Source organism: Cucurbita maxima, unplaced genomic scaffold (assembly GCF_002738345.1).
Source record: "Cucurbita maxima cultivar Rimu unplaced genomic scaffold, Cmax_1.0 Cma_Scf00031, whole genome shotgun sequence".
Classification (NCBI taxonomy): domain Eukaryota; kingdom Viridiplantae; phylum Streptophyta; class Magnoliopsida; order Cucurbitales; family Cucurbitaceae; genus Cucurbita; species Cucurbita maxima.
Window position 1 is genome coordinate 1,169,784 of NW_019272047.1, and position 26,283 is coordinate 1,196,066.

General features: G+C 36.2%; 4 protein-coding genes and 1 pseudogene across 4 annotated transcripts in view; 4 read left to right on the plus strand and 1 right to left on the minus strand.

Moving 5' to 3' along the window:
- The window catches only part of LOC111466492 (cytochrome P450 71B35-like), a 33,725-nt gene extending 20,788 nt beyond the window's left edge, over window positions 1-12,937 (plus strand). Inside the window, exon 2 of the mRNA XM_023111159.1 lies at window positions 12,779-12,937. Within this exon, the coding sequence (XP_022966927.1) occupies window positions 12,779-12,894 (116 nt within the window). The 3' untranslated portion in view covers window positions 12,895-12,937. The remainder of the gene's footprint in view (window positions 1-12,778) is intronic.
- Window positions 4,293-6,114, plus strand: LOC111466488 (cytochrome P450 71B34-like). Its single transcript, XM_023111155.1, has 2 exons — window positions 4,293-5,230; window positions 5,401-6,114. Exons 1-2 carry the CDS (start codon window positions 4,340-4,342, stop codon window positions 6,016-6,018), a joined length of 1,509 nt encoding a protein of 502 aa, XP_022966923.1. The 5' UTR covers window positions 4,293-4,339; the 3' UTR covers window positions 6,019-6,114.
- A 7,298-nt stretch (window positions 12,938-20,235) lies between the features above and the next one.
- LOC111466325 (cytochrome P450 71B19-like) lies at window positions 20,236-21,148 on the plus strand. Its single transcript, XM_023110926.1, has one exon. It carries the CDS (start codon window positions 20,621-20,623, stop codon window positions 21,146-21,148), a length of 528 nt encoding a protein of 175 aa, XP_022966694.1. The 5' UTR covers window positions 20,236-20,620.
- A 93-nt stretch (window positions 21,149-21,241) lies between these two features.
- Window positions 21,242-22,017, plus strand: LOC111466490 (annotated as a pseudogene).
- A 10-nt stretch (window positions 22,018-22,027) lies between these two features.
- Window positions 22,028-26,054, minus strand: LOC111466480 (uncharacterized protein At3g49055). The gene is made up of 5 exons (XM_023111147.1): window positions 24,627-26,054; window positions 24,460-24,536; window positions 23,581-23,692; window positions 23,379-23,495; window positions 22,028-22,472 (listed from the first exon to the last, which is right to left on the minus strand). The coding sequence occupies exons 1-5, from the start codon at window positions 26,052-26,054 to the stop codon at window positions 22,119-22,121; spliced, it is 2,088 nt and encodes a 695-aa protein (XP_022966915.1). The 3' UTR covers window positions 22,028-22,118.
- Between the last annotated feature and the right edge of the window lie 229 nt (window positions 26,055-26,283).

The following is a 26,283-nucleotide window of genomic DNA, read 5'->3' on the forward strand; positions in this document are numbered from 1 at the left end:
TTAAAACATGATTCAATAAAAGTAAACAACACCTCCAAAAGTCATATTTAATGACTAGGAGGCTAGTATTGTCCTTTGAGAATAAAAGAATCTAACGTACCAAATTCATAATGACTTTTTTTTATCATTTTATTACGTTTGGGATAAATGATCTGACACACTCTAAATTTTGAAGTATCGAAAGATTGGGAGTAACGTAAACATACTACACAATGCATGAAAATGAAAAAAAACATGTAATAGAAAATGAAAGAACATGAAGGGATGGACCACTTTCCAAATGAATTGAAACAAAAGTCCTTGAAGATGATTTTTGTCGTTTATTGGTATGTTCTAATGCAGCTTGTATCATTCTTTCGAAGAGCCTACTCCATGAGTACTACCTAGCAATCGAAATTCTGGAGTGTAGTTGGATAGGACTAGACCCAGTTAACTAGACGTATGAAAATCATAACTTCTAAACTTGATTTTATTACAAAATTTATATATTATCTACTAGAAGATTAAACGGGCGAATAAAAACTTTAAGATACAAAAATTATAAAAGAAATATTAAAGTTTGAAACACTATTTCAATTTTTATTTTCCATGGCGAGGGATTATAGCGGGTTGATTTTATGGAGTGGACCGTCATTTTTTATTTTTATTTTTTGTATCATTCTTTTTATTTTATGTGTTTAATCTAAAGAAGAACTACCCTTTTTTGTTCATAATATTTTTCCTCTGGTTCTTGAACGGTTTCTAAATTCCAATGTCTTTCCTTGATTTCCGTCCATGGCTTCCCCTCGTCCTCTTCCTATCTCTACTTTTCATCATCCAAAAAGGAAAAGCAGCTACAAATAGAAAAAAGGGTAATTTTCCTCCAAGCCCACCAAAACTTCCATTCATAGGAAACTTGCTCCAACTTGGAAAGCTCCCACACAAATCCCTATGGCGCCTCTTTCAGCTATGACGTATGGAAACTACCATCGTATCCTCCATTGAGACCGCTCGCACCCTCTTAAAAACTCACGATTTTCAAAGTTGTAACCAACCACAAACCGATGTTACAAAAAAATTCACTTACAATTTTTTTGATATTGAATTTTTCCTTACAGTGAATAGTGACGAGTGATACAAAAAAATTGTATTCTTGGACTTTTTAGTATGAAGAGGGTGTTACCTTACTAACCCGATAGAGAGCAAGAAGTTGATTGGCTTATTGAATCAATTTTGTAATCAGCTTCTTGTGAATCTGCTATTGATCTTGCTAAGAATTCTGTTGCTCTCACTGCTGGTATTATTTTTAGAATTGCTTTTGGGAAGTTGTTTAAAGTGGATTGATTTAATGAAATTGTGAGTAAAGTTGAGGTCCTCTTGGGAAGCTATAGTGCTTTTGAGTTTTTTCCTATTCCTTTTGTGGGGAAGGTAATTGATTGGTTTAGTGGTCGAAAAGCTAGACGAGAGGGTTTTTAATGAGATGAATGTTCCGTTCCAAGAGGTGATTGGTGAACATCTTCATCCTGCGAGGCCTAAGCCAAAGTAAAATGATATCATTGTCATTACACACGAGAGCATCAAAGTCATTCTTTTTGTAAGCAACTTATATGCCTAAACATTAATGGTTTTTAGGCTTAAGTTTTAGTTTAATTTTGAGTTATTGAGCATTTTTGGCTTTTATCTCTACGCTCATGCATCCTTCATTAACTCATGACCTTCTAACATTTTTCTATTGTATACTGTGTATCAACTAACATAATTTTTGCAGGATTATCCTTTAGTTCAATTACTATAGTTTGGGTAATGGTAGAACTAGTGAAAAATCTAAAATCGATGAAGAAAGTTCGAGAAGAAATTAAAAATCATATGGAAAACAAAGGAAAGGTAACATAGAGAGAGACATAGAAGAGCTTCCATATTTGAAAATGATAGTAAAAGAGACACTAAGATTACATCCACCCATACCCCCTTATTCTAAGAGAAACCATTTCCCATTTCAAAATTGAAGGCTATGATTTTCACTCGAAAACGATGGTTCAAGTGAACGTTTGGGCAATTAGACGAAACCCCACATTTGAAAAGACCGATAAGAGTTCTTTCCAGAGAGATTTGTAGAGAGCTTGATTGATTACAAATGACAACATTTTGAGTTTTTGTCGTTTGGGGCTGGTCGGAGGATGTGCCCAAAGTTGAATATGGGGGTGAAAATCGTGGAGTTGGCTTTAGCGAATCTTTTGTACCATTTTGATTGGAAGCTCCCGAATGGAATGAAGGAGGAGGACTTGGACATGGAAGAGAATTGGGTTTGAGTCTCACCCTCCACAAAAAGTTGCCTCTCAAACTTGTACCAATTTTATACCATCCAATAGTAAGGGACCTCATGCATATTGTGTGTTTATATCCATTGGGTTACTTCCCCAATTATGATAATGAGTAAAGAGGCGTACACTATGATGATGATCATCATCATGCCTTCATGATATTCGAGAGTTTGCTGACCTCCGAACATCCGACTACGAACAACTAGCCTCACTATGATGGGCCCAGGGGTGCAAATCACCAGGTGGACTAATGCTTACACATACGGGTTTGATGATTTAAACTTTTAACTTTTTCCGAACAACATGGCATTCTATTTCAGTGTGCTTCGTAAGTTCGTGAAAAACTGGATTGTTGCTATATGCAATGATGCTTGATTATCTCAATACAACAATGTTGGTTTGGACAGCAGAGCTTTCAAGTCTTGAAGAATGTATCTCAGCCAAGTTAACTCTAAACAAGTATTTGTCATAGCTCGATACTCGACTTCTGCTGATTATCTGGACACATTTGTTTTCTTTTTAGACGTCCAAGAAATAATTGAATTTTCAAGTAAGATGCAAAACTCAAAAATAGACAGCTTTGTAGTTCTACAACCACCCCAATTGCAATATGCTTTTAATCTAAGTTGTTTTGAGATGGTAATAGAAGTTCTTGACCAGAAGTACCTTTGGTCTATCTAAGAACTCAAACGAAAGCTTTCTCCGATGTGAGTTTATGTTTTTCGTTTTGTATTACTCTTTAACTCTTAAAGTCTTTGAAAGTTTAAAACAAATACAAAATCATAAATGAATGTCAAATTCAAGTGTCGTTCTTGATATATTGAAAACCAATAAACTTAGAGATGAAAGCCATCAATAATTTATTTTCATCCACACATATTTACATTAGACAATAGGGATATAGACCAAAGTATTTTAAAAAATCTAACCTATTCGAAAAAGAATTACTAAATTTATATTGGTTTTTCTTCCTATCAATTTCCTTTTCTTCCTATCAATTCAGGAAATATTTTATCTTGACACCTAACTTTTAAAGCATAGAAAGATCGAGAATGGCATGAAAATAAAAGAACAAGAAGGGATGGATAACTCTCCACCTCCATTGCAGTTGAAGTTGATTTTTGTGATTTAGATCTTTTCTATTGCAGCTTATATCACTCCTTCATGTGGCAAAGAACATTGAGCAATAGAGACACTAGAGTGCGTTGGATAAGACTAGACCCTAACTAAGTTTATAGAAATCATAGCTACATGAATAAAAACTTTAAACATAAAAATTAAATTTAAAAAAAAAAACTAAATTTTGATGATATCCTACACCCCCTCGCCAAGTTATCGAGTTTAGTCAGAATTTGCAGCAAGAGCTGTTCAAGAAGGTTCTCATCCATCCAGCAGCTTTACTTCCCGAAAGAAGAATCGTCCTCTACAACTCGGTAAAGTGTCTTTCTTCGCCCCTGCCCCTGAACCTCTCCTATCATGTTATACCTTTAAAGGCTCAAGCCTGGGGCGAAAGCCCTCCTTATGCTAGAGCCAACCTGGCCTACCGGTCTTGTAAACAGATAGTTCCTTTTGGTTTGACACCTGAGATGGGCGGTGTGTACAAGGCCCGAGAACGAATTCACCGCCGTATGGCTGAATTGATCATCTTATCTCATTGCAATTGTCAGTTGAAAGCAAAGAGTCTGAATTCGTTCCTGTCTCACTGTCTCAATTAGATGGTTCAGTCCTCTTTCCCTACTGCTTCTTCAAGGAGAACGTAGTGTTTTAATTTTTATTTTCTTTGATGAGAGGATGAGATATTGTTGCTTTCATGGAGGGATCGGCCAGATTCTAGTATGTTCTTTTTACCACCATAAAAATAATATCAATAATTTTTTAAACTATCTTTGTAAGACACCTACTAAAAGTTTGAAAATATTTAATTCTTTTCGTTTAAATTATATAAGAGAATGAGAATTGAAAAGCTATTTAATGGAAAGAATGACCTTTTTTTATTCATAATATTTTTCCTCTTGTTCTTCAACTCTTTCTAAATTTCGATGTCTTTCCCTCATTTCCCTCCATGGCTTCCCATCTTCCTCTTCCTCTCTTCACTTTTCATCCTCCTAAAATGGAAAGCAGCTAGAAGACATGGAAATTTTCCTCCAAGCCCACCAAAGCTTCCAATCATTGGAAACATGCATCAACTTGGCAAGCTCCCACACGAATCCCTATGGCGCCTCTCTCAACTTTACGGTCCCATTATGAGCCTTAGCCTAGGTCGTAAAGAAACCATCATCATATCATCTGCCGAGACTGCTCGTGCCCTCTTGAAAACCCACGATCTTCAAAGTTGCAGTAGACCACAAACCCAAGCTTCAAAAAAATTTACTTATAATTTCCTTGATATTGGATTTTCGCCTTACTCTGATTACTGGAGAGAGATACGCAAAATTTGTATGCAAGAGTTGTTCAGTATGAAGAGGGTGATATCTTACCAACCCATTAGAGACCAAGAAGTTGGTTTATTTATTCAATCGATTTCGAAATTTGCTTCTTGTGGAGGCGTTGTTGATCTTACTAAAAAATCATTTGCTTTCACTAATGGTATTATTTTTAGAATTGCTTTTGGGAGAAAGAGGTCCGAAGGGGATGTATTTTATGAGCTTGTGAGTGAAGCTATCACATTGTTTGGTAGCTTTAGTGCTACTGAGCTTGTTCCTTTTATAGGGAAGACTATTGATTGGTTAAGTGGACGAGAAGCTAAATTTGAGAGAGTTTTTAATGAGATCAACGCTCTGTTGCAAGAGGTTATTGACGAACACCTTCATTCTGAGAGGCCTAAACTAGAACAAGACGATATCATTGATGTGCTTTTGAATATCCGTAAAAAGCAAGTTGAATCTTGTACTATTGTTATTACCCATGAAAACATCAAAGCTATTCTTTTGGTAAGCAACTTCTATCCCTAATCTTTAATGGTTTTAAGCTAAATTTTTAGTTTAGTTTCTAAACTTTCAATATCGTTACCATTACCAGATATTGACCTTTTTGGCTTTATCTCTATCATTCATGCCTTCTCCATTATATCACAACCTTATAACTTTTTCTATAATCACAGAACATATTTTTAGCAGGAACTGACACTAGCTCAGTTGCAGTAGTCTGGGCAATGGCAGAACTCACGAAGAACCCAAAATTGATGAAGAAAGCTCAAGAAGAAATCAGACACTATGTGGGAAACAAACGAAAAGTAACAGAGAGAGACGTAGAAGAGTTTCCATATCTGAAAATGATAGTGAAAGAGACACTAAGACTACATCCACCAGGACCTCTTCTTGTTCCAAGAGAAATCATCTCCCATTTCAAAATTGAAGGCTACGATTTTTACCCAAAAACAATGGTTCAAGTGAACGTTTGGGCAATTGGACGAGACCCCACATGCTGGACAGACCCAAAAAAGTTCATTCCAGAGAGATTTTCAGAGAGCTCGATCGATTACAAAGGACAACATTTTGAGTTCTTGCCATTTGGGGCTGGTCGGAGGATGTGCCCGGGGTTAAATATGGGGGTGAAAATTGTGGAGTTGGCTTTAGCAAATCTTTTGTACCATTTTGATTGGAAGCTGCCGAATGGGATGAAGGAGGAAGACTTGGACATGGAAGAGAATTCGAATTTGAGTCTCACCCTCCACAAAAAGTTGCCTCTCAAACTTGTACCTATTTTATACCATCCATGAGTAGTTTTATGGCTTAGACTAATAATGGGTATTTTTATATGTAATATTTTAATGCTTAAACTCTTTGTTAATATATAAGAAAAGGTGAGGAAATAAGTAAGAGTATTTACTAATGAAATAAATAAATAAATAAAAAGAGAGAAAAATGTGCACGACCCTCACATGCGAGTATGGTCCCAAAAATCAGTTCGCACACTTCTTGGACCCCTATCGTGGTCGGGATTAGCATTCTCTGGTGTTATTTCCGAACAACCAGTAGGAATAGTGATCATCGCAGCATTATGATAAACATAACGATCGTTTTCCTGCCTCATAACGTATGCGTCCGTATCATCGTAAAAGGGGAGATTCCATAATGCATGTAACACACAATGAGGCATAAGGTCCAACATGTTTATTCATTAAATCAGGTAAACTAACCCCTTCCATTTTTCTTCGCATCATATTATTTTACAACATAGCCTTTAAGGCATGCATTAGGGTTGAATATTGTATCATTCATATCATATAGTGTCTTATGTATATCATGCACCTAACATATTATAAAATATGTCAGAACATGTATTATATTGTCAAACGTGTTATACCATAACATATATCGTATCATCAATACATCACATCATAACACGTGTCATAACATTAATATAACATGTTATAGTTATATCATATTACAGACATACCATAATCATATCATTCATAACCATGTTAATGCCATATCGTTTCATAAACATATCATAGTCACATCATTTCATAAACATATTATAGCTCATTCATTCCTTATGAAATTTGATAGCTTGTTCAAGCACATGGGAAAACAAGGGTAAGTTCGTCCAAAACTAGCAACTTCCAACGACCATAACTTGTTCATTCTTTATGAAATTTGATGTTTCTTGGTTGGTTAGATTCTATCTCATAGATATCTATGAACTTGCTGAAAAAATCGGAACTACCATGGCTATAACACAAGCATCAAGTGAGGGAAAAAGGCACACGAGCGGAAATCAAGCATAGATAGAGGTAGAAGACGGTCCACTAGGATCGATCTGAATCGTATTCATTCTGAAAGTACGAGCAAGTAAGCAGGTTAAGAGCGTAGCTAGCCTAATATTCTGGTCATCATCAGAAAGATGTCGAGATTAAGTGGGGGAGAATGTCACAATCGACGATACGATTGTGCCCACGAGAAAGTCATCGAGGACAAAGGGTAGGTTAAGTGGGGGACACTATCACAACCTTACAGGGAGAAAGTAGGTTGTGATCCCACACACAAGACAGACAAGGGGGCGATCCTCAAGTGACGTCCATTTGGCCACATAGGGGCCAAGACTGAAAAGTGCCATGATGCGATCGAGGAGGATGGTGCATCATCCAACACATCAAGAGTGTGCATTGAAGCTAAGTCGAGGCATATAAAAAGTGTGAGAGAATGAGATTACACGAGAGTCGAAGACAAGCTCGAAGAGGGCCAGATATTTCCCCTGGCCATAACCTCAGAAATTGGGGTTTGGATATGAGTTTCAGCGTGCGGCTCAAAAATTAAGTCGTCGGTATGAAAGATGAAAGTCAACCAAATTTGGTGTGAAACGGATACTCAATGGATTATGCACGAGGTCGTATGTCTGCTCACTAAAATGACCTCTACTCAAGAAGGATTGAAAATGCCTCAAAATATACTATAGGAGGAGGCATGGCGTTCGCTCTCACCCCTAGGTCTTGTGACCTAAGCGAGCTATCCTATGGCACATGCGTGTATTAGTGTGGCGAATGTCACGGAACGAGCATCTCAGGCATCTTCCTTTGAAAAGGGTCTTTCAAGGACAGTACCGGACGATACAAGTGTGCTGGTATTGCGCCCCAGCCCATTTGTAAGAGATTGGATTATACACCTGCTACCTAGAACGTATGCTATAAATAGTTTAGCATAGACACAGGAGAGTTCGATACTCGAGTGAACCTGATGGATGGATGTTCAGGATACCCCAATGAGATGATCGACATATGGGTCAGTTTCCAACAAATGTGTTCGAAAAGCCAAGATGGTCGATGTATCCCAAGACATGGGACGACATCACGATGTATGGATCATGTTGTTGGGAACCAAGTTAATAATAAAATGCGACGTGATTGTGTTGCACACGATTGAGCATGCACGCACGAATGTCGTGTGTGGCTGAACAAGCTTGAATTCAACAATTAATTCCTACACAAAGTTTATTCCAAATGTTCCCACGAATCTAACCAAACAAGAATCATAAGTTTTGGTTCACCATAGAGTAGAAATTCGAGCGTGAAAGTTACATTCTTACCCATGGTTCTGATCTCTTTAGTTGTGGTTTCTTGGTCCTTTTCAAAAATTGTCTCAACAAACTCATCAATCACCCTTCCCTCCCTGAACATCAATTTTGTGGATGATATTCGGAAATTCTTCCACTAAGTTATTAAAACATGACCCAAATAATTACTACACTAACACAAAAAAAAAAAAAAAATTTATTGTGTGTTGGCTTAGTTAGCTTGTATTGATCCGTTAACGACAATTATTTTCATCCACACAGATTGACGTTAAATTTAAATAATTGGAAGAGTGAATTTAAAATGTACTAAGTAATTATATTTTATTTTAAAAAATTGTTCCATATAAGTAAACAAGTCATATCAAGTGACTTAGGAAGGTAGTATTGTCCAAAGTTATTAAATTGTAACTAAGTTTAGCATTTTTTAATTTTGTTTTTTTTTTTTTAAGTTACATTTGTTTATATTTTAAAAAGAATTTTAATAGATTTATAACTTTTTCTTTTTTTTACTATACATTTGTAAAATTAAATGAATAAAAAAAATCTAAGTTTTTGAAAACACAATGGAACGTACTAAATTCAGAATGACTTTTCTTTCTGTTATTTCACTACGATTGAAATATTTGATCAACACACTTTGAATTTCGAGGTATTGAAAGATCGGGAATAACTCAAACATACTATGCAATACATGAAAATGAAAAAAAACTTGTAATAAAAAATGAAAGAACATGAAGGGATGGACCACCAAGCAATCGAAATTCCGAGATGCGGTTGGGTAGGATTAGACTCAAGTAACTAGATTTATGAAAATCACAGATTCTAAACTTGATTTCACACGTAAATGCATATATTATTTATTGGAAGGCTAAACAAATCCGTTCACGCAAATAAAAACTTTAAAACACATAAATTATAAAACAAAAATTAAAGTTGGAAACACTATTTCAATTTTTATTTTTCATGGTTAGAGATGATAGCTTGTTGTTTTTACAAAGTGGACCGTCGTTTTTTCTTTGGCACCGTAAGAATAATATCATGAAAAGACGAAAACTAAAAATTTGAAAATATTTTGTTACTCAACGTTTTATTTTATATCGATTTAATCTAAAAAAGAATGACCATTTTTTATTCATAATATTTTCTTCTTGTTCTTCAGATCTTTCTAAATTTCGATGTCTTTCCTTGATTTTCGTCCATGGCTATTAGCCTTAGTCTATGTCGTATAGAAACCATCATCATATCTTCCATCGAGACTGCTTGCGCATCAGAGCTAAGATTCCATACAGTTAAACAAAGAAGAAGCGAAATAAGAAAGAGAAGAAGGCGGTAGATCGAGAGTCTTTTCGGGCAATGAAAGCGATAGGGCAAGTGAAACGAGATTTGTCAGGCTTGGGTAACATCTGCTCCAAAAAATGTGCCTGAAAAAAGTACCATCCCGCCTTCTTGAAAACAAATGATTTTCAAAGTTGCAACAAACCACAAACCGATGTTACAAAAAAACTCACTTACAATCAGCTTCTTGTGAAGCTACTGTTGATCTTACTTAGAAGTCGATTGCTCTCACTACTGATGTTATTTCTAGAATTGCTTTTGGGAAGTTGTTTAAAGTGGATGGATTTAATGAAATTGTGTGTGAAGTTGAGGTCCTGCTGGGAAGCTACCGTGCTTCTGAGTTTTTTCCTATTCCTTTTGTGGGGAAGGTAGTTGATTGGTTTAGTGGCCGAAAAGCTAGACTCGAGAGGGTTTTTAATGAGATGAATGTTCTGTTCCAAGAGGTGATTGATGAACATCTTCAGCAAGGCCTAAGCCAAAGCAAGATGATATCATTAATGTGCTTTTAGCAATCACTAAAAAAGCAGGTTGAATCTTGCACCGTTGTCATTACACATGAAAGCATCAAAGTCTAAATCAATGAAGAAAGCTCAAAAACAAATCAAAAATCATAGACACTAAGAATAGATCCACCCATGCCCCTTCTTATTCCGAGAGAAACCATTTCCCATTTCAAAATTGAAGGCTATGATTTTTACCCGAAAAATGATGGTTCAAGTGAACGTTTGGGCAATTGGACGAGACCTCACGTATTGGAAAGACCCAGAAGAGTTCTTTCCAATGAGATTTGCAGAGAGCTCGATTGATTACAAAGTACAACACTTTGAGTTCTTGCTGTTTGGGCTGGTCGAAGGATGTGCCTAGGGTTGAATATGGAGGTGAAAACCGTGGAGATGGCTTTAGCGAATCTTTTGTTCCATTTTGATTGGAAGTTGCCGAATGGGATGAAGGAGGAGGACTTGGACATGGAAGAGAATTCGGGTTTGAGTCTCACCCTCCACAAAAAGTTGCCTCTCAAACTTGTACCAACTTTATATCATCCATGAGTGTTACGTTTGAACTGGAGTTCTCTAATTGTAAAGTCTACAAAAAAATGGCTCTTACACGTCTCATTTATGCTTGTAATTATGAAGATGATGTGATCTAGTATAATGTGATGTTGTTATATTACGATATGATGACATAATGATGATGATAATGATGACATGATGATTAAGATGCATGATAATGATATGACTCAATATGATGAGATTTTTATGGTAATGTGTATATACGAGATGTCATGATGCATTATATTGAAGAGTTTGAAACATAAAATAAAATTCAAAATATAAATTTCAAAAAGGATATTTATTATAAACTTATATTATTATAATATTTATAAATGGATGAAATTTTAAAAGGAGAAAAAAATCATCCAAAAAAACTCTAGAAATAAATTACAAGGATATGGAAATAGTAATAAATGGAAATAACAATAAATGGAAAGATGCCTATGATAATAAGACAAATATTAGATATTTGCCTTATAATAAAATATCAAATATAATATATATTCTAAACATAAATTTTTTATAATGTTTTTTTGTACGTCGTGACCGCCCATGTTATTAGAAGTCTGAGACTTTTTATAGCATTTTTTAACGCTATAAAATAGTATTCATAGCTTCAATCTTATGCTATAAGCATGTTATTTGATCATTTTATTATTTAAGTATCATTTCATTAATTATATTTCGATAAAAAAATTATTCAAGTATTCATTTTTAACTAAATTCACACTCGTGTAGTACTACACGATAAATACCATAACTTCCATTCACAATTAAAATTTCATCATCTATTTACATTATAAAATAAGTATTAAGTAATTTCATAGAATAAAAAAGTTATTTAAACAATACTAAATAAAGTAATTTCCATTATTTACATTGATGTTCGATGTTCGATGTTCGAGGCCACTATCGTATCATGTATAAAGAAAGTGTAATAGAAAATGAATGTAGTAGAAAATGAAAGAACAAGAAGGGATAGACTACATTTCAAATCAAATGCATTGAGACAAAAATCATTGAAGACGATTTTTGTCGTTTATTAGTCTGTTCTATTACAACTTTTATCATTCTTTCGCTCTATGTGCACCACTTAGCAATCAAAATTTTGGGTTGAATAGGACTAGACCTGATTAACTAGGTCTATGGAAATCTACCCCAATGCTAAACAAATGTGCCCACAAAATTAAATTTTAATGCAAGTGTTGGATGATGAAAGTCCCACATCGGTTAATTTAGGGAATGGTCATGAGTTTATAATCTAAGAATACACTCTTCATTGGTGTGAGGCCTTTTGGGAAAGCTCAACGCAAAGCCATGAGAGCTTACACTCAAAGTGGACAATATCATACCATTGTGGAGAGTCGTGTTCGTCTAACAACAAGTAGTTATTTTCCACAGTTGAGAGATGATAGCTAGTTGTTTTAGTCTATTTAATCGGAACAAGAATGGCCATTTTTTATTCATAAACATTGTCCTCTTTCTAAATTCCAATGTCTTTGCTTCATTTCCCTCCATGGCTTCCCCTCATCTTCTTCTTCTCTTTACTTTTCATCATCCTCAAAGAGAGCAGCTGCAAATAGAAAGAAGGGTAATATTCCCCCAAGCCCACCAAAGTTTCCAAACATAGGAAACTTGCACCAACTTGGCAAGCTCCCACATAGATCCCCAAGGCACCTCTCTCAGCTTTACGGTCCCATTATCAGCCTCAATCTCGGGGAGTATGGAAACCATCGTCATATCATCTACCGAGACTACTCGAGCCCTCTTGAAAATCCATGATCTTCAAAGTTGTAGCAGACCACAAACCGAAGCTTTCAAAAAAACTCACCTATAATTTTCTTGACATTGCGTTTTCACTTTATAGGGATTATTGGCAAGAGATACCTAAAATTTGTATTCATGAAATTTTCGGTATGAAGAGAGTGATATCTTACAAACCCATTAGAGAACAAGAAGTTCGTTTGTTTATTGAATCGATTTCTCAGTCAGCTTCTTGTGGAGTTATTGTTGATCTCACTGAGAAGTCCACTGCTTTCACTACTTGTGTTATTTTTAGAATTTCTTTTGTGAGTGAAGCTGAGGCCCTATTGGGATGCTACAGTGCTTTTGAGTTTTTTCCTGTTCCTTTTGTGGGGAAGGTAATTGATTGGTTTAGTGGCCGAGAAGCTAGACTTGAGAAGGTTTTTAATTAGATAAATGTTCTGTTTCAAAAAGTAATCGATGAGCATCTTCTTCCTACGAAGCCTAAGCCAAAACAAGATGATATAAGTAAAAAACAAGTTAAATATCTCCCTCTTGTCATTACCCATGAAAACATCAAAGCTACTTATCTCTATTATTGAATGGTTTTATACTAAATTTTTAGTTTAGTTTCTAAATTTTCAATCTCGTGTTAACTATGTGTTTTTATTGAGCCTCATTTGCTTTGTCTACATTATCTATCTTCTGACATTTTTTATTGTATAATGTACATCAAAAGAACATATTTTTAAGCAGGAATAGAGACTAGTTCAATTACATTAGCCTGGAGAATAGCAAAACTCGTGAAGAACCTAATATTAATGAAGAAAGCTCAGGAAGAAATCAGAAATCACGTGAGAAACAAAGGAAAGGAAGCAGAGAGTGACTTAGAAGAGCTTCCATATCTGAAAATGATAGTGAAAGAGACATTAAGACTACATCCACTGGCACCTCTTTTTGTTCCAAGAGAAACCATTTCTCATTTCAAAATTGAAGGCTACGATTTTTACCCAAAGACGATTGTCCAAGTAAATATTTGGGCAACTGTGCGAGACCTCACATGTTAGAAAGATCCAGAAGAGTTTCTTCCAGAGAGATTTGCAAAGAGCTCGATTGATTACGAAGGACAACATTTTGAGTTCTTGTCGTTTGAGGCTAATCAGAGGATATGCCCGGAGTTGAATATGGGGGTGAAAAATGTGGAGTTGGCTTTAGCAAATCTTTTGTACCATTTTGGAAGTTGCTCAATGGGATGAAAATGGAGGACTTGAACATGGAAGAGAAGTCGGGTTTGAGTCTTACCATCCACAAAAAGTTGCCTCTCGAGCTTGTACCAATTTCATACCATCTACGAAAACTTCGAACTTTATTGAATCAACCGTCTTATTAAGTTTAAAGTTGAGTACTCTAATTGTCAAGTCTTATGACTTTTGTCTAAACTAACAACTGGTATGTGTTCAAGAAAGTCAGGGCTACATCTTAAATTACTTTTTGAAGGAAAATGAGGGTTAGAATTTGAATAGAGGACAACAACATCGAATGATAATCTTCTAAGAAACTTATAATTTTGAGCTTCAATTTCTTGGCATAAAGAAACTTTGAAGAAGGAATCGTGAGGAGATAAAGAACGTAGAAAGAGAATCGAGCTTACAAAATAATAGGAGGTTGAAATACCTATTTATACCTTGATTGATGTATTGGTGACCCACTAGCACTAAGTAGTAAGTACGTAAGGAGACATAGGGAGAGCGAGAGGTTACGTATTGTGAGTGACTACTCCCCCATACCTGTTAGACTTCTCTAAAGTCCGAGATAGATGAGAGCACTCGACTTCTGCACTAAATGCGTGATGGCTAGATGAACTGTGGAGAATAGAAAGTGAGAAGCTAAGTGCATTTTGAAACTCGACTGTACTACGATAGGTGACTTACACCCATGGAATAGAAATAAGTAAGGTATATGAATCTTAAGAGCGTGAGAGTGCTGGAAAAGAACTCGAGCCATGAAATTAGATGTGATTGAGTATTAAAAAACATTAAATAGAAGAAGTTTCAATGACATCCTGCAAATAGTTTACTAATAGATAGTAGATCACGACCGGTGGAGCTTGCAGCTATAGGGTGAACCCTTAAATCTAGTCGTTCCCTTTTTGTGTTCTTTTATTATTATTTTGATGTAGCTTTCTCAAACTCCTATTATTTTGTAAACTATTTTGATATTGAATGTGTGGATATGTTTTTTTTTTTTGGTACTTATAATACTTTTTATGAAAGCTTTTGGTTTATGTTCGACTTTAAATTCCCCGTGTTCTTTGTTTATTATGCTCTTCAAGCGGGCGAGTTAGCTCTTCCACCCTCTCCCTCGTTCTAGACGCCCTCACGTTCGCTAGTCTCATTGATTTCATTAGTTGCATCTCTAGTTGTTGCAACAACATTTGTTGCTCTTATTTCAATTTGAGTTTTTTCAAGTTCATGTTTAAGAGTCGAGATATGTTAATGTCAAAATGAAGAGGTTAATATACACCGACAAAGGTTGCATATTCATTACGAGAAACATATCAACCTAAGAATATAGCATGATTATTCAGAACCAGTGTTTTGTTGTGTTTAGTGGAAAATAACAATTTCAAAATGTATCTCTTACTTATATATCAATAGATACTTCCCTTAACTGTCTATGGTGGGATTTTAATAATATTATTTTCGAACAAAGTATACTATTGAGTCTCATCGAATTAGGCTCACGACTTCTTTGTTAAACACTTGATAATTCTAAGCTAAGGTAAGATAAGGGAATTTATTCGTTCGACTTGAAGATTCTATTGATATAGCCAAGTTAAAATAAGAGCATGACTCTAATATGATACTGTACACATTGAACATAACCTTTGATGTGTTTTTTTTTTTTTTTTCCAAAAAAAAAAAATGGTCTTATACCAATGAAAAAGTTTCCCTTGTCTACCTATGGTTTTTCTCTTGACTACCTAATGTAGGACTCGTAACTAAATTCTCCCTATTTTCTCTACTTATGTTTATTTATAATCTTGGAGCTTCTATGGAAGACACTTGGCCAAACATTGATACTAGGATGTCATAAATGAACACTATCATGAATGTGTCTAGACCGTCCTTAAATATCTGGTTCATTAGCTTCATGAACACAGCTGGGACATTAGTGAGGTCAAATGACGTTACTAAGAATTCGTAGTGACCTACCTTTTTCTAAATGATGTATGGTACGTCTTTTTCATTGATCCTAATTTGGTGGTAACCGGATCAGAGGTCTATCTTAGAAAATATCGTTGTCTCTCTGAATTGATTGAATATGTCCTCTATTCTAGGCAAAGGATATTTTGTTATCTTTATGGTTCACTTATTTATCTCTTTGTAATTGATGCACAGACGCATCGATTCATCTTTCTTCTTAACAAACAACACTAGTGCACCCCATCGGGATATGCTAGGTCGAACAAACCCTTTGTCTAACAAGTCTTATAACTGCGCCTTGAGTTCCTTCAACTCTGCTGGTACCATACATTAGGGTGCTTTGGAAATAGGCCCAGTTTCTGGCTCGATTTCGATGACGAGGTCGACTGCTCAGGAAGGGGGTATTCCAGGTAAGTCGTCCGAAAATACATCTAGGAACTCGTTTACTATTGGCACAGTTTCTAAGGTCTTTTCTTTTCCTCTTACGTCAACGGCACATGCTAATATAATTCAACCGCCTTGTTGAACTAATCTCTTTTCTTTCCTCAACGAGACTACCTTTGGGGTAGTTCCGGTACTTGTGCCTTTAAATTTAAAGTTAGGTCTCACTAGTGGTAAGAATATCACTTTTTTTTTTTTTTTTTTTTGCGACAGTCTATACTAGCAAGGTTTGCAGCTAGTCAATCCATGCCTAGTATACGTCGAAATTGGTCATCTTTACAACTATTAGGTCTACGCTAGAGTTTGGTCGGCTACTATTGCTTGGTCATTCTTTACTCTATCCTTAATTACTAGGTCTACCCTCGCAAGAGTGCTTGCCGACCATACATGCAATAAGGTTTCTAATTCAAACCCTGTCTCTGATCCCGCTCGAGGTGAGCTTTCTTCAGTCTCACCTCGTCCTCTACCTCTAATAGGAGGTCGTCCCCTTCCTCGTCTTACTCTTTCGCGTGGTCTAGGCAGTATAGTTCTAGAAACCAAGATAACATCTCTTAAGTCTGCTCATTACTAATGAAATTATGTTATACATCAAATATACTAGGTTCACATCATATTGCAAACAAAATCACTGAGCATGTTACACATCACAACATACTCTTAAATAAATACGTGAAATATCACAACAATTTCAGTAATATTAACATAAAAATGCATGTGAGTTCAAAAATATTTCTCTTTTCTTATCTTTTGCAAGGTGTACCTGATGGTGACAGGATATCGACGTTGGGACCATGGAACGTGTCAAGTCTACATCGTAGGCTAGTCTACAAAATCTAAAACCTAGAGCTCTGATATCAACTGTAACGACCCTAAATTTCCACATACTCAGAGTCACTACTAACGTCTCATGCTCATCTATAATGTGGAAATATAACTCTTACATGAACATCATTTATAACGTAGACTTCGAAAAGTGCTTAAAACAACCTCTTCTCTGAAAAACACAGTCATGGTCTTATGTGTTTAAATACGAAATACTGAAATTTAGAGAAAATAAAAACAATACAAAATAATTTAAAACAACGAAATGCAAAACAACCTATACTAACCTAAGACTAGGAATTTAAATATGAGTCTACACTATGCACGTGGCACAATCTCTGTTCGTGATGTCGCCGTCCTCCATACAAGTGCGCATTGCCTTTACCTGAAAAATGATGTGGCACACAGCCTAAGTATTTCGAAGAATACCAGTAAGTGGTCCCACTATAGGGGGTCATGCAAATACAAACACACGCAATCATGATTTAGGGACCTATCTCTAACATCGTAAGGGTGGCCTCTAGTTGTTGGCTTTTTCGCCTTAATCTCAAATTAATTAATTAATTGATGTTTTGATGATAACAAACCTACATTCAATTATTAACAATTCTCAGTATTTTTGTCCACAGTGTAAGGTTAGGAATAACGATTTCAACGTCTTTTTTGGTTCACTCAAATTAGAGATAAAACGAAGAAGTTCCAGTCAAAACAAATGCCCGACGTGATGATGTGGTGGCAAAATTGACATCATGGACTAATCAAATTCATAACAAGATACCTGACGTGATGATATGGTGACAAAATTGATGATGTGGTGACAAAATTGACATCATGAACCAGCGGCAAAATTGACATCATAGACCAATCGAAGTATGACATTTATAAATTTGGTAGAATAACAAATGGTGGAGTTGAAGTATGACATTTATAAATTTAGTAGAGTAACAAATGGTGGAGTTTTCAATTATATTTATAAAAGTTTTTCACTCAATTACATTTATAAAAGTTATTGGTTACTTTTAAATGGAAAGAAATTATAATGATTTCATTTACATTTATGAAAACTAGTTTTGAAAAAGAAAATTATTGGAATTACAAAATCATTTCAATTACATTTATAATGATTTCAATTAAATTTATAAAACTTTTCAATTTTAAACTTTTAAAATGTTACTCATATTTTCATTAACATTTTTTTATATTATTATATTTCAAAATATATATATATATATATATAAATTTAAATGAAACATGTGGTCTATAATTTTTTATGAAAAATTTAAAAATAAATAAATATTATTTTTGTGATCTAGGTTTCGGTTCATGTTTTAGTAGTCCGCATCAATTCCTATTTTTACAACTTGATCGCTATTTAAACTCATATCTTTTCATATTTTTCACAATGCAACACAACACACAGAATATTTGTTTCCTCGATCTAAATTTTTTTAAAGTTATTTAAACTCATCACCTCTTCATATTTTTCACAACACACAGAACATTTGTTTCCTCGATCTAAATTTTTTTAAAAAATCTCCATTGTTGCTCCCTCTAAAGTTTCCAATTCTATTTCTTTTATTTATCTTATTTTGAGAGAGATGATTCTTTTATTTATCTTATTCCTCAGAGAGATGTCAATTACTTCAGAGTGTTGTCTCCAAAGTTTCCAATTCTATTTCTTTTTTTATCTTATTCATGAGAAAGATGTCTATTACTCTTTTATTTATCTTATTCCTGAGAGAGATGTCTATTACTTTAGAGTGTTGTCTCCAAAGCTTCCAATTCTTTTTTTTTTTTTTTTTATCTTATTCATGAGAGAGATGTCTATTATTTCAGAGTCTTGTCTCCAAAGCTTCCAATTCTATTTCTTTTTTTTTTTATCTTATTCATGAGAGAGATGTTTATTACTTTAGAGGGTTGTCTCCAAAGCTTCCAATTCTATTTCTTTTTTGTATCTTATTCATGAGAGATGTCTATTACTTCAAAGTGTTGTGGTGTGTTTCTATAAGATTTCAGACAATTGCACTAGTTTGATCCTGAGCCGTGGAAGAATTGAGTTTGCTCTTGAACTTGTAAAAAGAGTGGTATACCGGTTTGATCCTGAGCCGTGGAAAGGATTGAGTTTGCTCTTGCACTCGTAAAAAGAGCGGTGTAGCGGTTGGGCTCTAATCCGAGGAAAGAGTCAAAAAGTTTTATTCAAATTCCCAAGAGGTGCTTGGGGAGTGGAGTAGGTCGAGTTTGACTGAATCACTGTAAAACTACGTGTTATATTTTCTAACCATTTCCCTATTTAAATTCTAAATTTTAAGTTTTATTGCATGTATAATTTTTATTGTTATTAGAAAAAAAATTAATAATTACATCGTTGAAACCTTATTCACCCCCTCTAGGGTTGTCATATCGATCCAACAATTGGTATCATGCTCTTATTAATTTTTTTATAAACTTTATTTTTAGAGATTATGGCGAATCTACGTGTTAAAAATGGTTTTTGTGAAGGACAATCAACCTCTAGACCTCCTTATTTTGATGGAACAAATTCTAAGTATTGGAACTAGAATGAAAATTTATTTGCAATCAATTGATTATGAATTATGTTTGAATGTGAGTAAAGGTTCTTTCATTTCAATAAAAATGGTTAATAACATTGAGGAGCTTAAATTAGAGAATGAATTTGATGAACATGATTTTGACACGCGGCGTCGTGATTTTGACACGCTCAGCTTGTGGCTCCATCGGAGCTTAGGCGAGGTTTGTCTTTGTCAATCGAACATCGCTTATGAAGAATCCAAGCTTGTTGACCACACACACCACATGCGCATGCATGTTCAATCGTCTTTATACTAGGTTAAGTCATCCTATTCAACCTTGCTTCTGTGTAGGGCCAAGGTCTCTCAATGCAATGTCGCATCTCATCTTGTCATCTTGTCATCTTGATACATGGCTCATATATCTTGACGTCATCCTAAGTCTCGGGATGTCGTTGGTCATCACAACTCACTTGGTCATACCATCAAGGACTGACTCATGTGTCGCTCATCTTATCGGGATGTCTCAAACATGTTTACACTAATAAACACTTTAAAATTATAACAATTTTTGTTTCCAAAGGATGGTAGCATGTTGCTTTCATGGAGTTGGTTCTCATTTTGATATCATGAAATATCGACCAATCATATTTCCATTCAAAATAATTATTCAATTTAAAAACATTTCATTATTTGCTTCAAATAACATATAGGACGTTTTATTTCATGTCTATTTAATCAAAAGAAGAATTCACCATTCTTTATTGTGATTTTTTTCCTCTTGTTCTTGATGTCTTTCCTTCCTTTCCCTTCCATGGCTTCCCCTCATCCTCTTCCTCTCTGCACTTTTCATCATCCTAAAATGGAAAGCCACAACAAATAGAAGAAAGCGTAATTTTCCCCTAAGCCCACCAAAGCTTCCAATCATTGGAAACTTGCATCAACTTGGCAAGTTCCCACACAAATCCCTATGGCGCCTCTCTCAGCTTTACGGTCCCATTATGAGTCTCAGTCTCGGTGGTATAGAAACTACCATCATATCTTCTGTCGAGACTGCTCGAGCCTTCTTGAAAACTCATGATCTTCAAAGTTGTAGCTGACCACAAACCCAAACTTTCAAGAAAATCACTTACAACTTTCTTGACATTGTGTTTTCACCTTATAGTGATTACTGGCGAGAGATGCGTAAAATTTATACTCTTGAGCTTTTCAGTATGAAGAGGGTGATATCTTATGAATCTGTTCGAGTGCAAGAAGTTGGTTTGCTTATTGAATCGATTTCAAAATTGGCTTCTTGTGGAGCTATTGTTGATCTTACTCGTAAGTCATTTGCTCTCACGACTGCCACTACTTTTAGAATTGCTTTTGGGAAGGAGTTTGAAGGGGATGGATTTCATGAAGTTGTGAGTGAAGTTCAGGCCTGGTTGGGAAGCTATAATGCTTCTGAATTCTTTCTTGTTCCTTTTGTGGGGAAGGTCTTTGATTGGTTAAGTGGACAAGAAGCTAGACTTGAGAGGGTTTTTAATGAGATTGATTCTCTATTTCAAGAGGTGATTGATGAACATCTTCGTCCCGAGAGGCCTAAACCAGAGCAAGATGATATCATTGATGTGCTTTTGGCTATTAGTAAAAAACAAGTTGAATCTTCCATTACTGTCATTACTCGTGAAAACATCAAAGCCATTTTCGTAAGCAATTTCCATCCCTAATCTTTTATGGGTTTTGCGCTATATGATTAGTTTAGTTTCCAACGTGTTCTATTGTATAATGTACATCAACCGAACATATTTTTGGGAGGATTAGACTCGGGTCAATTACACTGTTTGGGCAATGGCAGAACTCGTAAAGAACTCAAAATTGATGAAGAAAGCTCAAGAAGAAATAAGAAACGACGTGGGAAACAGAAGAAATGTAACAGAGGAAGACATAGAAGAGCTTTCATATCTAAAAATGATAATGAAAGAGAGCTAAGACTACACCCACTTGCACCTCTTCTTATTCCAAGAGAAATAATTTTCCATTTCAAAATTGAAGGCTACGACTTTTACCCGAAAACAATGGTTCAAGTGAACATTTGGGCAATTGGACAGACCCCACATACCGGAAAGACCCAGAGTTCCTTCCTGAGAGATTTGCAGAGAACTTAATTGATTACCAAGGACAACACTTTGAGTTCTTGCACCAAAGTTCCTTCCTAAGAGATTTGCAAATAACTTAATTAATTATAGAGGACAACACTTAGAGAGATTGCCCCAGGTTGAATTTGGGGTGAAGATTGTAGAGCTAGCTTGGCGAATCTTTTGTACCATTTTAATTGGAAGTCACCGTAGGGGATGAAGGAGGACTTGGACATGGAAGAGACTTCGGGTTTCAGTATCACCATCTTCAAAAAGATGCCTCTAAACTCGTACCAATTTCATATCATCCATGAGTAAGGTTCCAAGCCAAATCCTCTTATTGTGAAGTTTTATGGCTTTCGTCTACACAAATAATGGGTGTATTTATACGTAATATAATGCTTAAACCAACTGTTTCTTAAAAACAATCAATCAGCCCTGAGAATTCAATGAAAAAGAAGCTACGTTATGTATATCTCTAATCTTCTAACATTTCATTTCACAATAAATACAAAAACTAAACACAAACCCATCCACCCAAAAAGAGGGGGGGAAAAAAGAATCAGAGAAGTGGCTCAGAAAGTTCCATCTCGTTTGAACTCTCTTCTTGTGTTTCCGAGCTACGAGAACCAACGAAGTCGAGTCCAAGCCACTGCCACGGCCAGCAAACGTATCTATGTCCATTTAATCCTCTTCTCGAACCTTCCCGGAAATCGAGCTCTTCGAGCTGACGAGTAAGATCTTCCACCCTCTCCCTCAACCTAGACGCCCTCACGTCGGCTAGCCTCAGTGATTTCTCAGCTGCATCTCTGGCTGCCATAGCTGCATTTGCTGTCTCTTCTTTCATCTTGAGTTTTTTGTCTAAATCCAAAATCCCCAGCCTTGCTTCTTCAAGTTCCTGTTTAACCGCCGAGATCTGCCAATGCCAGATTGAAGACGTTTAAACAAAGTACACTTACAAAGTATGCTGATTTGTTCCGAGAAACAAATGAACCTAAGAATATTGCATCATAACCCTGAACAAAGTAATCCCTATGCATATGAAGAACTTTTTTCGTAACTAAAAAATTTATAAACCCGGACAACAATATAATTGTTTCTATAAATATTTGTACTGAAATTGACAACCAGATTCATTCGACTCAACCTTAAACCTTTTCATTCTTTCATCTTTATCACATCATGGGTGTTTACACGAGAATCCCACAGGCTCGCTCCATCAGCTCATTCAAGGTGAGCTGGCATTTTGTACTCTCCATTCCTAATTCCTAATTCCTAATTCCTAGTTCCTAGCCATTCTGAGTTGCATTTGGATATGTATTTAGCTGGAAATACCATCTTCTCCACTAATCATGATTACAAATTAGAATGCCTAAACTAAACCAAGTTGATAGGTCGACACCACGCATCGTACAAGATGAGAAGAATACTAGCTAATAACTATCTCATCAAGGTCAAATGAATACCATCACGTCGGATTGTTCGATTGTTTTTGTAAACTTGCCCCTTGGGCTGCACAGCCAGAACAACTGATGTATCTTAACAGCATTCACATGTCTTAACATATTGAACTAAAAGATTTTTTTTACACTTAGAAACTATTTCCTTCGATACCCAAACTATTTGCTTACCCCACCTTCCCTAGAAATACAACAAATTAATTGTTCATCAAATTACCACACCCATCACCGTTTATAATTATATTTCAAAAAGAAAACGTTGATCTTCAATGTTCTTACTTTTACAAGCCATAGCAAAACACAGAGAGATATGAAAGATCGGCTCAAAGGAGCATATCTAGTGAAGTTAGTAGATAGCATACCTGTGCCAGAAACTCTTGTTCAACAGCTTTGCCAGCAGCAGCTTCCTGCTCTGCAGCTAGCTTCCATCTCATGATTTCTTCTTCCGCGGCTGTAATGTCCATCATTAACCCTTCAACCTAAATCATGGGAATGAAAATTATAGAAAACAGATTACTAGTGTAATTCTATAATCTTCATTATCAACATTGAGCAATTACATACACTTTCATTGGCAATTCTCTCCTTCTCTTCAAGTTCCTTAATTTGAAGTGATCTAAGTTTAAGCTCCTTGGATTGGGATTCAAGGTGCTCTTTAAGTACAACCGACTCTGCCCTTAAGCCATCAAGGTAAAAAATAAAAGGAAATTACAAGTCAGAATGTGCAAAATTCTATACGCACATATAATTCTGTAAACATTAATGTGTCTGCCTAGTTCCCAGTATATAATATAGACCACAGATGCGAAGTTTAGTTCAAATCTCTTAATCAATGTAACGGCCCAAGCCCACCACTAACAGATATTGTCCTCTTTGGGCTTTCCCCTCCGAGCTTTTCCTCAAGGTGTTAAAATGCGTCTGCTGGGAGAGGTTTGCACAGCCTTATAAAAGTTTTCATCCCCCCTTCGAGGCCCAGCATTCTCGCTGGCATTCTTTCCCTTCTCCAATCAATGTGGGACCCCCCAATCGAAACACGCACAAATCGAGAAATGGTATCCGAGCCAGAAACCGAGTGATGTGCCAACGAGGAGGTTGAGCCCTGAAGGGGGTGGACACTAGGTAATGTGCCAACAACAACGTTGGGCCCCAAAGGGGGTGGATTGGGGGATCCCACATCGATTGGAAAATGGAACGAAAGCGATGACGTTGAGCCCCGAAGAGGAGTGGATTGTGAGATCCCACATCGGTTTGGGAGGAGAACGAGACATTCTTTATAAGAGTGTTGAAACCTCTCCCTAACAGACGTGTTTTAAAACCTTGAGGGGAAGCCCGAAAGGAAAAACCCAAAGAGGCTAATATCTACTAGCGGTGGGCTTAGGCCATTACAATCAACGACTCAAAGATGGCTCTATATGTGTATATTCATAAACGTAATACTCATACCTTAATTCCTCCAAGGAATGCCGTAACTCAATGATCTCAATCTGAGACGCCTTCACAATATTCTCCAAAGCACCAGCCTGTATTTTACACGAGAACGTAAAACAAATCAAATACTTATTATCATCTAAGAAAAGACTTATGATAAAACAAAGCTCAAATGCGCTTACCAGAGTGAATATTTCGTCGTCCTCCTCTGCATCTAGAGCTTTCCCATTGTCCCGGGAAGTCGGGAACTTCTCGTCTCCAAGAAGCTTGCTAAATTTGAAATCAATGCCAGCCTCTCTTAAACCATTTTCTGCAACTTCAAACAATTGATTTGCTTTCGAAGAAGGATCAGATGTCATCCTCTTCGATAATGCACTCCTCAGTAGATATCCAATATGATCTTTCTCCTTGAGCAACTGGGCAACTGTCTCCTTTAAATTCTTAATTTCACTAATCTTCTCCTCCATTGAACTCCTGATCTTATCCGTGACAAGTTTTTGTAATGCATAAATAGACTCCATTCCAGCCAAAGATGCACGTATATTCTCCTCCATGTCAGTCTCCCGAGGGAGAAACAAAGACTCTGAAAATTCAGAATGGTCCGCATCACTACCATCAACTATCTTAACAATATCATAAATTTGGTCGTGTATTTTTGAAATGAAATTCAACTGTTCAACAAGTAAAGGCCTTTGGGACTCCATTTTTGACTCCAAAATCCTTAACTTATCATCATAATCTTGCGTAAGCTGCCTTAACTCAGAAGCTTCATCCTCAGCCCGGTTTAGTTTACCAGACAGATCTGCTTCAATGTCAGACATCTTTTTATCCTTTTCGGAGATGGTGTTCTCCAGATCTTCGATATCGGAAGTTTTCTTCGAAACCTCCTCCCTCAGCCCGCTAATCGTAGCTTCGAGCTGAGATATCTCAATGGCAATTTCATAATTCCTAAGATCCATTTGTTCCCTGGTTTCGTTCCTCGACTTAGTTGTCGTGTCAATCTGCCTAACAAGCTCTTCAACGATTTCATTCGTTCTCTTGATGACTCCATAGGCAACTGCAGGCAATCCTGTATATTTTTGCGACCTAGGCAACCCACCAGCCGTAAAATTCTTGAAATTGCTCACTTTGGAGGATATCTTATCAATTCCAGTAACTAGCATATGTGATGCATTACCGATTTCCGATCTCAAACCATCCCGTTCCTTTAAGATCTCATCGAGTTGCTTCCCAATCTCATCCCTAAGTCTCGAGACCTCATCTTTCTGCCTATTCGCCTCAGCCAACTCCGCCGAAACCTTTTCATTCAATTTCAACGCTTCTTCCTTCTCCCTCAATGCCTCATCCCGCTGCCTCCCACATTCATCACGCTTCTTAATCGCCTCGTGAGCAAGCGCTTTCAATCGATTAAAAGATACTTGCAACTCCGATTTCGAATTCTCCGCCGCTTCTCGAGCTTTCCGCTCACGATCGCGCTCCGCAAGAATCTCTCTAAACCTCTCGCCAGAGATTTCTTCAGGAGACGTATTCTGAATCACAATAGGCACCGGATCATCACCTTCAACATCGCTGAGCACAGCATCCGCATCTTCATCAACACCACTCGCCATCCAATATACGTCCAATCACTAACCCCAAAAAATTGGGCAAAACTCCATACCCAACCCAATTACACCATCGGAAACTTATACTACTTAGTTCCTTACTCAATTTCAATAATCAAATCCGCTAAACCTCACAATTATGAAAAACAAATAGTCCACAAACGAGAACAAAATAAAAGATCAATCAGTTGGTGTACCCGAAGCTGCAAATGAGAACGGATTTCAATGGCGATTA